The sequence below is a fragment of the Hemisphaericaspora subhashii genome, assembly GCF_019202705.1.
Source record: "Hemisphaericaspora subhashii strain CBS 10753 chromosome Unknown scaffold8, whole genome shotgun sequence".
NCBI lineage: Eukaryota > Fungi > Ascomycota > Pichiomycetes > Serinales > Debaryomycetaceae > Hemisphaericaspora > Hemisphaericaspora subhashii.
The window spans coordinates 172,751-186,117 of record NW_026057207.1 but is presented as its reverse complement, the minus strand read 5'-3'; the positions used below and the strand labels follow the sequence as shown (position 1 = coordinate 186,117).

At 34.5% G+C, this 13,367-nt stretch overlaps 7 protein-coding genes across 7 annotated transcripts; 2 read left to right on the top strand and 5 right to left on the bottom strand. All coding sequences in view use genetic code 12, as the record gives it.

The window, feature by feature from the left end:
• Positions 1-1,732: 1,732 nt before the first annotated feature.
• On the bottom strand, positions 1,733-5,050 carry AMS1 (alpha-mannosidase; the record flags this gene model as incomplete). Its single annotated transcript, XM_049408800.1, has 1 exon — positions 1,733-5,050. One exon carries the CDS (start codon positions 5,048-5,050, stop codon positions 1,733-1,735), a length of 3,318 nt encoding a protein of 1,105 aa, XP_049266280.1.
• Positions 5,051-5,521: 471 nt separating this feature from the next.
• Positions 5,522-5,899, bottom strand: J8A68_000477 (uncharacterized protein; the record flags this gene model as incomplete). The annotated part of the gene is made up of 1 exon (XM_049408789.1): positions 5,522-5,899. One exon carries the CDS (start codon positions 5,897-5,899, stop codon positions 5,522-5,524), a length of 378 nt encoding a protein of 125 aa, XP_049266279.1.
• A 528-nt stretch (positions 5,900-6,427) lies between these two features.
• On the bottom strand, positions 6,428-6,679 carry J8A68_000476 (uncharacterized protein; the record flags this gene model as incomplete). Its single annotated transcript, XM_049408777.1, has 1 exon — positions 6,428-6,679. The coding sequence occupies one exon, from the start codon at positions 6,677-6,679 to the stop codon at positions 6,428-6,430; it is 252 nt and encodes an 83-aa protein (XP_049266278.1).
• Positions 6,680-8,940: 2,261 nt separating this feature from the next.
• Positions 8,941-9,174, bottom strand: J8A68_000475 (uncharacterized protein; the record flags this gene model as incomplete). The annotated part of the gene is made up of 1 exon (XM_049408766.1): positions 8,941-9,174. One exon carries the CDS (start codon positions 9,172-9,174, stop codon positions 8,941-8,943), a length of 234 nt encoding a protein of 77 aa, XP_049266277.1.
• A 402-nt stretch (positions 9,175-9,576) lies between these two features.
• On the bottom strand, positions 9,577-9,798 carry J8A68_000474 (uncharacterized protein; the record flags this gene model as incomplete). Its single annotated transcript, XM_049408755.1, has 1 exon — positions 9,577-9,798. One exon carries the CDS (start codon positions 9,796-9,798, stop codon positions 9,577-9,579), a length of 222 nt encoding a protein of 73 aa, XP_049266276.1.
• A 1,163-nt stretch (positions 9,799-10,961) lies between these two features.
• J8A68_000473 (uncharacterized protein) lies at positions 10,962-11,501 on the top strand (the record flags this gene model as incomplete). The annotated part of the gene is made up of 1 exon (XM_049408744.1): positions 10,962-11,501. One exon carries the CDS (start codon positions 10,962-10,964, stop codon positions 11,499-11,501), a length of 540 nt encoding a protein of 179 aa, XP_049266275.1.
• Positions 11,502-12,295: 794 nt separating this feature from the next.
• Positions 12,296-13,051, top strand: SOD1 (superoxide dismutase; the record flags this gene model as incomplete). The annotated part of the gene is made up of 2 exons (XM_049408736.1): positions 12,296-12,308; positions 12,600-13,051. 2 exons carry the CDS (start codon positions 12,296-12,298, stop codon positions 13,049-13,051), a joined length of 465 nt encoding a protein of 154 aa, XP_049266274.1.
• Between the last annotated feature and the right edge of the window lie 316 nt (positions 13,052-13,367).

Genomic DNA, 13,367 nt, shown 5'->3' with positions numbered 1-13,367 from the left:
GTTAAATTGCACTTCACTTACGGAGTACTTTCTTTCCCTGATGCTGAGTCACAGCCAACAATGAGAGGTTTTATTTTATTTGCGCTAACTTTGCATCTACTGTATAATAATTCGAACAAGAGACTTTACGAGTGGCTTTTTTTTTGATATCACGCGAGTATAATTGCATCTTAACAATAAATGCCGTCACCCCCTTTGGCCAAGCTGATCTTAAATCACTCTCAGCCCTCTCGCCTTCCATTTCATTCCTCGAAATTGGCCCATATTTAGTTGGAAAGGAACGTATCATCTGAGCCTGTTATTCAAGTAGCTAATCTTTATAATTTGGATTGTGAAATCCCACAGAATCTGAAGCCCACTTGAATTCTGACATAATTGAGCTACCAATCCCTGAAACTACAATAAAAGTCAAATGAATCATATGTCAAACCAATACCTGATCACCATGTGAATTGAAAAAGATAGAATCTGATTTGGTGCTATATTGGCCTTCTTTGCCCGTACCAATAGCAACGCATTTCTGCTCTACCCCGACTAATTCCTCTATATGGAAGACGAGGTGTAAAATAAGACTAGAAGTGACATGACTGGGCTCCGTGAACCAATTGAACTATACTTGCTCAATCACATCGAGGGAGAAAGATTCCCACCCTACAATACAGTAGAGAACATAATGCATAAACAAAGCATCATACTCAATAGGTTATGGTCAGTAGTAGACAGTGACACGAGTCCCTAAATATAGCTAACAAATCTCCATCCCAATTGTGCCATAAATTGAATTAGAAAATCCATCTGGACTTCTAAATTCTGCCTTTGTAAACCACGGCAAAGCCACAGTCAACTGATTTTCACTTAATTTCTATGGCATGGTCTCGGAGGAGTAGTCATTGGAACACAGGTTCACGGATGTCTTAAACCAGGGCTATGGTTTCCTTTTTAAGCCAATGCTTATTAACTCTTGAACAAACAATCGATTCCATCTCACAGGTTATGAGCTCGCTATAGTTAAACAAAAGTTTCCCAGGGAGGTATGGCCCCAGGGACCTTTTACTTCATCTACAGCGTTCTCATAATCGGCGGGGTTTAATATATCATTTGAGCAAGTAATTCTAAGGGATCAGGTCTTAATAGTAAAGAAGAAAAGGAAGAACAGCAAAAAAGATTAAAAATGGAAAATCTCGTCAATTTGGGTCCTTTAAATATTCAGAAATTCTTAAGAATCACATGGTAGTGCAAAACTCATTCTCTAATAGTCAAGAAATTGTTGTGTGTTATCATTGGCTACCAGCCCTTGACAAAAAATTAGTTACCAGAAGCGTCGATGATAGTAAAGTATGGACACCACATCTCAGGGGAAGGGGGTGACATGTACCATCTCGGTTACAGAAACGACTGTAAATAGTGAAAATCATGTAGTATAGTATCATATAATCAGAACTTGTGGGTACTGGACGACGCGCCACGTTTTGAGGCGGGTAATGTTCGAAAGAAATCACTGTCGGTTTTAGGGCTAGTAGACTAACATAGAGCCAAATATTCATATCTACATTTCGTTTCATAGAAAGTCAGTTAAAAACACATGAACAATCATTAAACAAATCAAAAACAACATACTTTAGACTATTTTATACTTTTCTAAAAAAATTGCAGAAAACCAATATGGCAACAAAAATCAAAATCAAAACCACAAACAATCATCAACCTTATTGAACTATCAAAATGCTTACACTCATTTCAAATAAACCTTCAAAGTGATAATTTCAAATCCTCTCAATGAAATATCAACAGAATAATCATCATTAACCTTTAATTCCTCTTTATCATGTTCCAACCCACAAGTCTTAACCACCTTATCAACATTCACAACATTCTTATCAAACTTAACTCTGGCATTAGAATTACCACCTAATGACTCATAAATTCTCAACACGATTGATCTTTCCGGCGTATCAGTTTTATATGCCGCATACTGATTCACATCAAAATCATTCTCACCTCTCTTAATATGAGACAAAACAATTGAACCGGCATTTTCCAATGTAATAGCTTTAAACAAATCAGAAGCAGCAGCTGGGATTGGTTTCGTCACAAGCTTATAATTGAAATTATAACCAGCTCTAACGGTACTTTCACCCAAATTACCAGCATGAGGATAAATTGCATATTCAAATTCATGATAATCTCCCATATCAGCTTTATTATCTGGAGCTTTTGCACTTCTCAACAAAGACAATCTGATCAAATTACCATGAATTGCTCCTCCATATTTACAGTTGTTTAAGATGGAGACACCATAATTGAATTCACTCAAATCCATGAATTTGTGATGGGCAACTTCGAATCTAGCAATATCCCAAGAAGTATTGTAATGGGTTGGACGTTGGGTAATACCGAATTGAGTCTCGTAATTGGCGGATTGTGGGGTGTATAAAGTGGTTGGGAATTGGACCTTGAGGAATTTGTAGTTTTCATGCCATTTAACTTTACTTGAGAATTTAAGATAATTGTTATCTAAGTTCTTGGAAGATTTCAAACCAGCAAGGGAAATAATCGTGGTGTTTGAAGATTCAGATGAAATCTTATGATAGAGTTCAATTGAAGATTCGTATTTGTCATTGACCAAGATTTTGGCTTTACCGTTGGTTAATAATTTAAACTTTTCCAAGGAATATAATTCAGTATCCCAAGCTGGCCAATTAGTTGGTTGATCATCGAATAAAACAAATTGATTACCACCAACAACACTGTCACCTGTTTGATCAGTTGGGGTGGAGTCAATGACTTCACGACGGTTAATTTCGTCATACAATGAGGTAACAATACCAGAAGAAGAAATCTTAGCAGTAAGCGCTCCATTACTCAACACAAAACCATCTTTAGTCTCCTTAACACTAGCGGGATAATCAAGTTTACTGTTAATCGAAGTAACACCACCAATTGTATTAACTGAAATAGCAAGAGAATCACCATCATCTTTAACAATTCCACATTTATTCTCACCCAATAAATGATACAATTCTGGTGATTCATGTCTATTGACATTAACCACTTCATTATATCTATCCCAAGGTAAGGTATTAACAAGACTTACATCATTCAATTTAGAAACCTTGCCTGAATAATGTAAAGCTTCATCAATAAGAGCTTGAGAATTTCTCAATAATGCTTCCAACATAGGATGAACTTCATCGTAATAAACCATTCCAATAGAACTACCAGGTAAGACATCATGGAATTGACATAATAATAAATCTTCCCAAAGAGCATTAATCTCTTTCGCTGGATATTTATATTTAGGATATTTAATACTTGTCAACCCAGCAATAAATTCTAAATCATGTAATTTAACTTCACCAAATCTCATATATTTCTTCACCAAAGCTTGAACAGTATATGTTCCTCTATGGAATTCCAAATAAATTTCACCAGTCCAAGTAGGCAATTCAGAACCGTTATTGGTTTTTTCCAAAACATGTTCATAGAAATCATCAACCGTAACACCTAATTGAACCGTTGGGATTAATCCACAAGTATTTGCCAATCCTCTACATCTTCTCAACTTCTCAATCATTTCTTCAGTTGGACCTCCACCACCATCACCATGGCCGTACAATAAGAGACCGGTGGGTTCATCTCTGAGATTCTTGTGTTGGTGTTGGGATCTGATCACGTCACCAAAATTTGCACCGGCGGTATACGTATTTGCTGGAGGCATGTGAACCAACACTTGGGAACCATCGATGGCTTTCCAATTAAAAGTACTCAAGGGGAATGAATTGATGTTATTCCAAGATAATTTTTGGGTTAAGAAACGGGAGATTCCTACAAGTTGACAAATTTGCGGGATTTGAGAACTGTAACCAAATGTATCAGGTAACCAAAAGATATTTGAATAGAATCCAAATTCATTCATACAATATCTTTGACCAAGGACGAATTGACGAATTAAGGATTCCCCATTTGGCATATTGGTATCATTTTCCACCCAAGATCCACCAATTGGTAAGAATTGATTATTTGTGAATTTTTCATGAATCTTATCGAAGATTTCCGGATGATATTGTTTCAACCATTTAAATTGTTGCATTTGCAGTGCCACGAAAACATATTCGGGATATTCATCAGCAATCCGTAATTGAGTAGTCCAAGATCTTACAATTTTACGTTTTGTTTCAGCAAATGGCCATTCCCAAGCAGTATCAATATGACAATTTCCAACTCCGAAAACATCAATTCTTTTGATTGAATTATTTTCAAATTCATCAAACACTTCTTCAGAATCGATCTTGTCACCCAACATCAGTTTTGCCAATTCTCTTCCACGTTTAACACTTTCACGATCATTAGGATCAAATTCGTTCATGATTCGATTACATAAATCAGCAGCTTGATATTTTTGCCAACCACCGGGAAATTCACGGGATGCATCACCTAAAATCCAATAATCCCAATGTAATCTTTTAGCATCTAAATCAGGAACATTCAAGTGAGCTCTATTTAATCTAAAATATCTATTTGGATTAGGCTCTCCATCATCTCCATTACCAAACATTCCATTACATGCAACTTCAATATAAAATAATTGTTTACCAGTTTTTCTATATTCTGGAGCAACTCTAAATGCACTTCTATCGCCACCTGAGAAAGCTTGTAAGGGGAATCCTTCAGAATTATACAACAATCCTTCAGATCCAGTATCCCATTCAATTTCAATTTGTTCATATTGCAACCAATCTTCAGGAATATCAATATAAAATTTTACCCACCAAGTTTTCCAGCTTGGACCAAAATTATGACCTAATCCAATATGATTCCATTCTACATTATCAAAATCGATATCTTTAAATAATGGACGTTGAGTCTTTCCATCAATATCAGGAACTCTCCAAGCCCGTAAATTTTGTATTTCTTGACGATGTAAATCATAAAATTTGGGTAAATTTAAATCACGATATCTTCCTCCATCCGTAAATTGACGTACTCTTGCTTCGTAAAGATGATCAACTGGCTTAAACCGTGGCTGACGATTGAAGTTATTGTAACTCATTCTGTTAAGTGTTGGGTCAATTGATCAATGGCAAATTAATAATAGAAGTGGAAAGAGGTGAAAGAAAAGGCGAAAGATATAAATAGTAATACGGAGGAAAAAACATACGAATCAGAAGTGAAGGGAAAGGAGAGACCAAGCAAGAGATTAAATTTAGAACGTGGGGAATCAGTGGCACAAAACTAATTCAGATGAACAACCATTGTGCAGGACAATACAAACAGCACAAGAGAATAAGCTTACAGAACAATAACCAATTCCATGTCTCTCTATACCCCCCTATAATAAAACACATAGCCCACCCCTTTAATTTATAAATTCACAAATCTTTACATGACTACTACCGAGGTATTACAAATCAAATTATCTTGTAAATATAAAATTCCTTTATAAACTACGCTAACTAAACCTATAACCTTTATAATATATTAAAGCATGAAACGATGGCAAAAACAATACGAAGATTCCAAATTATTGGATATGAACTTCTTGATCTTCTTCAACACTGTGAACAGCAGTATGAGCTTCTAAAGCTTGAGCATCACTACCAACTGGCAATTTAACAGCAAATCCCTTAATCAATTCATATTCACTGGTGATTTCTCCGCCGATTTCAGAAACCCACTTTTTGATTCCAGAAACAGCCTCATCACTGGCGTCTTCTTTTAAGGTGATAATATATGGTTTGGTACCCATGGCTTTGTTATTAGATGTCGCTGAAGTAGATGTAGATAATATAGTTGCCTTTGGTGTTAATGGTATTCCTATAGATGATACAAATATGCTGATAGTGATGATGACTGTTAGTACTAATATTCCAATTAATCTTTTGATATTATAATCTTTCATACAATACTTTTAAAGAGAAAGAAACAATAAAGATCTAAGAAAGAAAAGGAAGAAGTTAGTTACATTTTTTTTTCTTGTTTGCCACTTTGGGGTTTTTATAATTCAAGGATAGCATTTTTTTGTTGCCGTTGAGGTTATGATAAGCGGATTACGTAATCGATGCAACCACAATTTTAGGGAGATTTATTATCATTGCTACCTTATCAATACGATCTAATTATTCACCTAGGAACTCACATATGAGTAGTTTACTTAGAATGACAACAATTTTATATTACGAGCCATAACAGCCCTTATTCATTATTCTATATATGGAGCAAATCACAAACATTAAATTGGCTGCAAAAAATAAAAATAGAGCCAAATTGCAGCAGCAACCAATTGACCAAATTGCTTCCCTGTATGCATTACCATTATTAAATACCCTATATACACATCATTAAAATAAAACCATTATACCCTTAGATTCAAAAAACGAACGAACCAATTCAGACTTTTCCCTTTCCGCGCGTGTGTCGAAGCAATTATCTATCTCTCATGACTAAGAATATCCCGTGAACCCTTCTTAGGTTCGATATTATGAATATGCCGAACAAAGGATTCATCTAAATCTTCAAGACCTCCAGGAGGTAATCTAACATCAAAACTTTTCTCCAGTTTATTTTCATTAACAACTTGTCCACCGGCTAATGTTAGATTGTCTTTAAACATGGTGGCTTCATAATATGTACAATCTTGATCTAATGTGATCACAAAATATTTTCCTTCAATACGTTCCATTTTTATAGTAGATTTTGATTGGTTCTAGAAAGAAGTAGATAAAATTTCTAATAGAATTGAAAAACTTCAAGTTTAAGAAACAAATTGAGTTTATTTATATTACGAACGATTTGTTTTGAAAAATTTTATTCAAAGTGGATGATCAATCTCCGCTAATTAAAAATCAACCCACTTTTTTTTGTCTTAAAGGTTTTCTTTTTCGTTTTTGGCAGCCCCTAAATTGTGGAGCTGATTATCAGAACTACACGTATCTAAAGTTGTTTAACAACCTATTAAGGTACTCAGTGTAAGCTTGCTAATGGTACTGATTGTAGACAACAACATTTGCTAACTGATTCTGAAACAAACGTTTTTCTTGGAACTATCGAGCTACATTGAATTTGTTCGAACTTTTTTATTGTATTCAAGTTTCCCCTTGAAAAAAATGGCTAAACGGAACAACAAGATAACTGTTGCTTTTTAATAAGCACATGTTCCGAACTCGCTATTTAGGTATTTAAGCCTTTTGGTATTTTTAAGCGTCGTCTGAGTTTACATGAGTTACATTAGTTTTAATCTGATTATTCTTTTTGTCGATTCAAGTTTCCCCCAGTAGATACATGTAACAGAAGGAATCGTCACATCACATGTTTAAACATCAATGATTCCAAAAAGGAATCAATGACATATGATCTTGATCTGAGCTTATCATCATACAAACTCTAGTTTACACCTCACTACGTAGAGTATAAATATTTACAATCAATTCAATTTCGTTATTCAATATATACAAATATATACAATCATTAGCCATATTTACAAAATCAATTGAATTTCATGCATGCCATGCCATACTCATCATCCAACAACCCTCCAATAAATATCTTCTTTCTCGATCTCTTCTTCTCTCCCGCTTCCAATCACCAATCATCCAAAAACTGAATATTTTCAATCGAATCATGATCCAACCTCCGAATTCCATCAAGTGGCAACCGTATATCAAAACTCCTATTCAGAGGATATTTAATCACAATCTCTCCCCCAATTTTCCGTACATTTTCCAAGAATTGAGTCTTATCCCATTCAGAACAGTCTTGGGTTAGCGTTATATTATAGAAATCGGGTCGGTTGGAGGAATGTAATGGAGAGATTTCTAGGGGAGTAGGAGTAGTTGTGGTGGTGGTGGCATTCATTGTGAATATGAGTGGAATTGTATGCATCATGTTCTTGGAATAAATTCTTGCTATGTAATAAATTTAGTAGTCTTGTGAATTAATTCGATTTTTTGGTAATTATTATTTATATTTATATTATGACTATGGGTGGAGGGGGGATTTGGGCTTAAAATTGCGCTACTGATAAAGATTTGTAGTATTTTCTTTATTGGGGTTTTTCAGTATGGGGGGGTTTGAGAATGGCGGTAGCAATGTTGCAATTTATTTTTTAGTTTTAAATTATTTTTAGTTGAAACTAAAACGTTCTTTAATGCACCTCTTGTTAACGACAGTGGACGTATTTATAATTAACTTTATGGGTTTCAAGTTGGCGAATGCGGTGCAATTAAACAATAAAGATTGATTCTAAGTTGAAACAATTTCTTATTCTTGACCTCCTCAATGTGATGGAAAAAGACTTGTTAAACGATGGGGGGATTTAGGGGGGTTAAATAATGGGGGACAAGCCAGAAAGAAAGAATTTTCTAGATTTTTTTTCTTAGCAACACAATACATTTAACACACATGAACAATCTAATTTAGTGATACTTTCTTCAGGTAATTTTATTTCTAATAACCGAGAATCGGGGTATTCATGAAGTACTTCCCCTCCAAGATCTTGTACTTCTAATCTTAAATGTTCAGATTCTTGATCAGTACAAGTGGGGGACAATGTGAGGAAATAGCAACAATATTCTGGGGTGGGAACTCTGGGTGGTTGCGCCATTTTTCTTTGGTAGTTATGATATTGATGGACATTAGAGATTGGAGTGAGGTGTCAAGAACATTATATATGTTTGCATGTATTGTTTGCTATTTTCTGGAAGCATTGCATAGGCAGGGCTTTTTGATCTATGGTTGCGAAAAATGTCTTTTTTGACTTTTTCTTTTCTGGGTTCTCTTCAATTGCTGATGATTGTAGTCATCAGAAAGTATGTAATTACATCACTACAGTCACAAGAGAATTAATTATTAACTAGTTTGATAATTATAATCAGATTTGTATATTTCTTAGCAATTTAACTAACAGAAGTGCTATTCAAAAGAAACGGGAATAACTCCGTCTTTTTACCAAGTTGTTGTTTCCCCCTTGGAGTCATCAACATATTGCAAATGTTCAACATGAGAAACATCCAAATCATTGATCTTACCTCTTGGTAATCTAATTTCTAAACTATTATGTTCTGGAGTTTGTTCAATAATAGTCCCACCTAAATCTAAAACATTTTCCATAAGTTCTTTGACATCTCCCATAGAGCTGTCTGCTTTGATAGTAAGTTCGAAAGATTCTTTTTGACTCATGTTTAGGCTTGTGTGTTTGTGTTGTATAATAGTGAGATAGAAAGAATGGCCGAACACATGAAGGATACTGGGATACTTATATACCCAAAAAAAGAGCATAAAATAATTGCTTTATACAGCCCGTGTCCTCCCGGCCAGTTCTGCATACTTTAGGACTTATAATTGCTCATCATGTTCATTTTTATGCAAGATTACATCCACAGGGGGTTACCTATCTAGGTCACGGCCGAGAACCACGTTCTTTCCTATCTTAATTACGCTCGGGATAGAAAGTTGTAAAAATATTCCATTACCTATATAAACTTATAAAAAAAAACATTATTCATCATCATCATTAAATCATTACCATAGCCATGATTTGGGACCAATAGGTTCCGTACCGTTATCCAAAAGTACCGTAATCTATTCAGTCAAGTATTGAATACATGCAATAGTGTCCTGATCCAACTTTTCAAGATCCTCGGCTGCCATTCTAACATCGAAACTCTTTCTCTTTTTGCATTCTCTTACAACTTCTCCTCCACCTTTTGTTACTTGTTCAATGAAGGTTGTTTCGGAACCATCAACAGAGTCCTCTTTTAAGGTTACAACGCAAAAGTCTTTACTTTTAGAATGAGTCATCATTATTTTAAGTTTGATATCGTATACTGGTTCAGAAGAAGAAGAAGAAGAAGAAGAAAGAGGTATTGGGAGTATGGAATTTTTTATATAAGTAAATCCTACCTTAATATGGATCAGGGAATAGAAAAATTGATGATGACAAATTTGAGAGGGGATATTTTTCTTTTGACATAATATTTTAGAGTGTCATAATAAAAATTGATAGGTGAAATTTAAGATTTACGGTAGGGATAATCAACCGACCAATGAGGGATGGTCATGCATGTTTCATACAAATGTATTATTAGATATCTGATTTATAATTTCATTCAACACTTGATCTGATATTTAGTTATAGAAAAATTAGTTTAAATTTTCCATCAAAAATATTTCGCGGTGTTTATTCTCCATGAAACGATCTCATCTCAACAAATATTTCAATAAACTATGCAACTCAATTATATCAACGCATGAGATCAATGAATGACTTGGGATGAGAAACAATAACTAATCAAGATTGTCATCATCAAACACGTCCTTAATAGAAATACTCTCAATCCCATTAAAATCCAACTGTTTGATCGAATCAGGAGGCATTTTTACATCGAATCCTTTAGTTGTAGGATATTCATTAAGAATCTTTCCTCCAGTTTGACTGACATTTATTCTGATAACTCTACAAACCCTCAACCAACACAGACCTAAATTCCATTATTCCTTAACCCGGGCGGAGGTGAGGCCGATCATTATACGTGTTTCGTTTTCGTTTTTGCTATGTAGTAATGAAGGAACTGACTGAAAAGAAGTGACTTTTTGTTCCATTGGGAAAGTGCTTGCTTTATATATAGATGTAGAGGTACGTATTTCCATCGCTAGATGAGATGACAGAAAGGTCAACGTTGGCAAAAAAAAATAATAAAAAGCGTTGGTAACGACATGGAATAATGAGGTGTTTTTTTGTTCAAAACAAAAACCAGATCATTTTTTTTGACGATTACGTAATTGAAAAACCCACAAAATTTCTAAACTTTGTAAAGAACTTTAAAACTTAGAAGAATGCATACTCGTCAAATCTAAATCAAATCAAACCACATATTCACTCAAGCCACCTAATTATTGATTCAAACCCAAATCCCGAAATCAATCTTTTTTATTCTTATCCCGACTTATCAAATTTCCAATCAATCATGATCTATACCATAATTCCATCAAGGACCCCAACTGGATTAGACCGATTTATGAATCGATTTAGAAAGAAAGGGTTTTGGATATATACCGGAATAATACTCGGTTCTGTAGGATATATCCTATATGAAATATCTCGATTACCCGAAATCCCGGCCGAGAGGACAGGTAGATCCAAAAAGAAGCTGACAGACACCGCCACCGTGGAGGTTACGGAAGAAGTGTGGACGAAGCTGGATTGTGATAAGCAAATCCCCAGATCATCACAACTGGGGGCAGCCAAAATTGATCAAGATCATGATGATAATAATACCGTGAAGAATGACTTACCTTTCCAACTTCTTTTCTTACCTTTTCAACTTCTTCTTCTTCTTCTCCTCGAGGAGAAAGAACCCCATCCAACTGATGCATGGACCAAACGACAATTGTATGAGTTTTTATTTAATGAAAAGATATATCCTGATATTCATGAAGATATTTGTATAATCAAGCGGCAAGTGAGAGGGATTTATGATTTTAAAGTATCCAGAAGAGAACTTTAAGGTTTTTTTTTTTGAATGTTTGGTAAGATAAGGTAGTGGTTTGTGATTATTTTGAGTGACAATAACCACTATAGGGGTGAGTCCATTTAAATATCAAGGGATAACCACTATAGTTGAGGTTATATTTTATTTGTATATATTTTTGAAATAGATTTAATTATGATTATTTATGTAGAATGAATTTTTTAGTCGTGAGGACAATACTTCTGAAACAGAATGTTTTTCATGAAACTATAAATAGTCAATTAATCGCCGCCTACTTGGTGATTTTTTTTGCTTTCTTGATTTGATTGCAAATATCATCTTAAATTTATTCCTTACACAAAGAATCGTACCGGATATATGAATGGCTTAATTACATTGGATTTTTGTTTGTTCCTGCATACCTCCATTTCTGTGGCGCTACTAAACAAGGGCCAAATTTGTTACGAATAAATTAGTAAGACAGTCAGAAGGATACGGATGAGTCATCCGAAATGTTCGGGAAAGGTATGAGCAAGAGTCAACAAGCATTATTAGCAAGATAGATTAGCAAGTGATGAAAGCAATATCTGAACTTATCATAGATTGCTTTTGAAGATAGCAATTGAGGTTTATATGCCATGTGGTTTAGAGAGTTTATACCCCAAAATATCATAAAAAATGGTCAAAGCACGACTTATTTTGGATTAATTGCTAATTTTCAAGGGTTAAATAGAAGAGACCCGCTCTCGCTCAATTTTTTTTTGGAAATTTTGAATTCTCCCCTTTCTCCTCTTTACAATATCAATTGATATCTAAAACTAATAACAAAAATGGTCAAAGCTGGTATGTAGCACGAAAGCAGCAAGAAGAAGAAAGACCATAAAAACAATGAAAACGTCAATTGATTTTAAAAGGGCAATTGAGAAGATACGATAAGGGTTTCATATTTACATTTAATTGAATTTGGGTAATTTAATTTGCTCAATTGACAAAGATGCAATTTTACAAAAAAGTCAATTGATTAAGAAACCACTAGCCATTAACTCAATTGCAATTTTTAAAACACGATTGCACTTTGTAAAATACAATTGCCCTTTACAATAACATGTTTTACTAACAAATGAAAAATTCTAGTTGCTATCTTAAGAGGTGATTCTAAAGTTTCTGGTGTTGTTCATTTTGAACAAGAAACCGAAGCTGATCCAACTACCATTACTTGGAAAATTTCCGGTAATGATGCCAATGCCTTACGTGGATTCCATGTTCATCAATTTGGTGACAACACTAATGGATGTACTTCTGCCGGACCACATTTCAATCCATTGAAGAAGACCCATGGAGCTCCAGAAGATGATGAAAGACATGTTGGTGATTTAGGTAATGTTACTACTGATTCTAGTGGTGTCGCTGAAGGTTCCAAACAAGATTTATTAATTAAATTAGTTGGTGAACATTCTATTATTGGTAGAACTGTTGTTATTCATGAAGGTACTGATGATTATGGTAGAGGTGGTTTTTCCGATTCTAAGACTACTGGTCATGCTGGTGGTAGACCAGCTTGTGGTGTTATTGGTTTAACTGAATAAGTTAGTTTGTATTTTTTTTCTTTGATTTCTATAGTGTATGTATCACTAAAAAGAAGAATGTATGAATAAATGAATTGAGTTTTGTGTTAGATGAATATGATACCTGTAGTTGTTCTGTCGTTAGATCCCAGTAATATATGGACTCATGAGAGTTGTTTCTAATACTATATCATGGATTTCACATGGGGAAGAATCGCCATCCCAATAGCTTCTGAAGGAAATAAACAGATTGTATCCCATTGACTGTGTAAACGGCGGGAAAACGAAGTTTAATTTGTACCAAAATCTCTAAATTGAGGTAAGACTCAATTATATA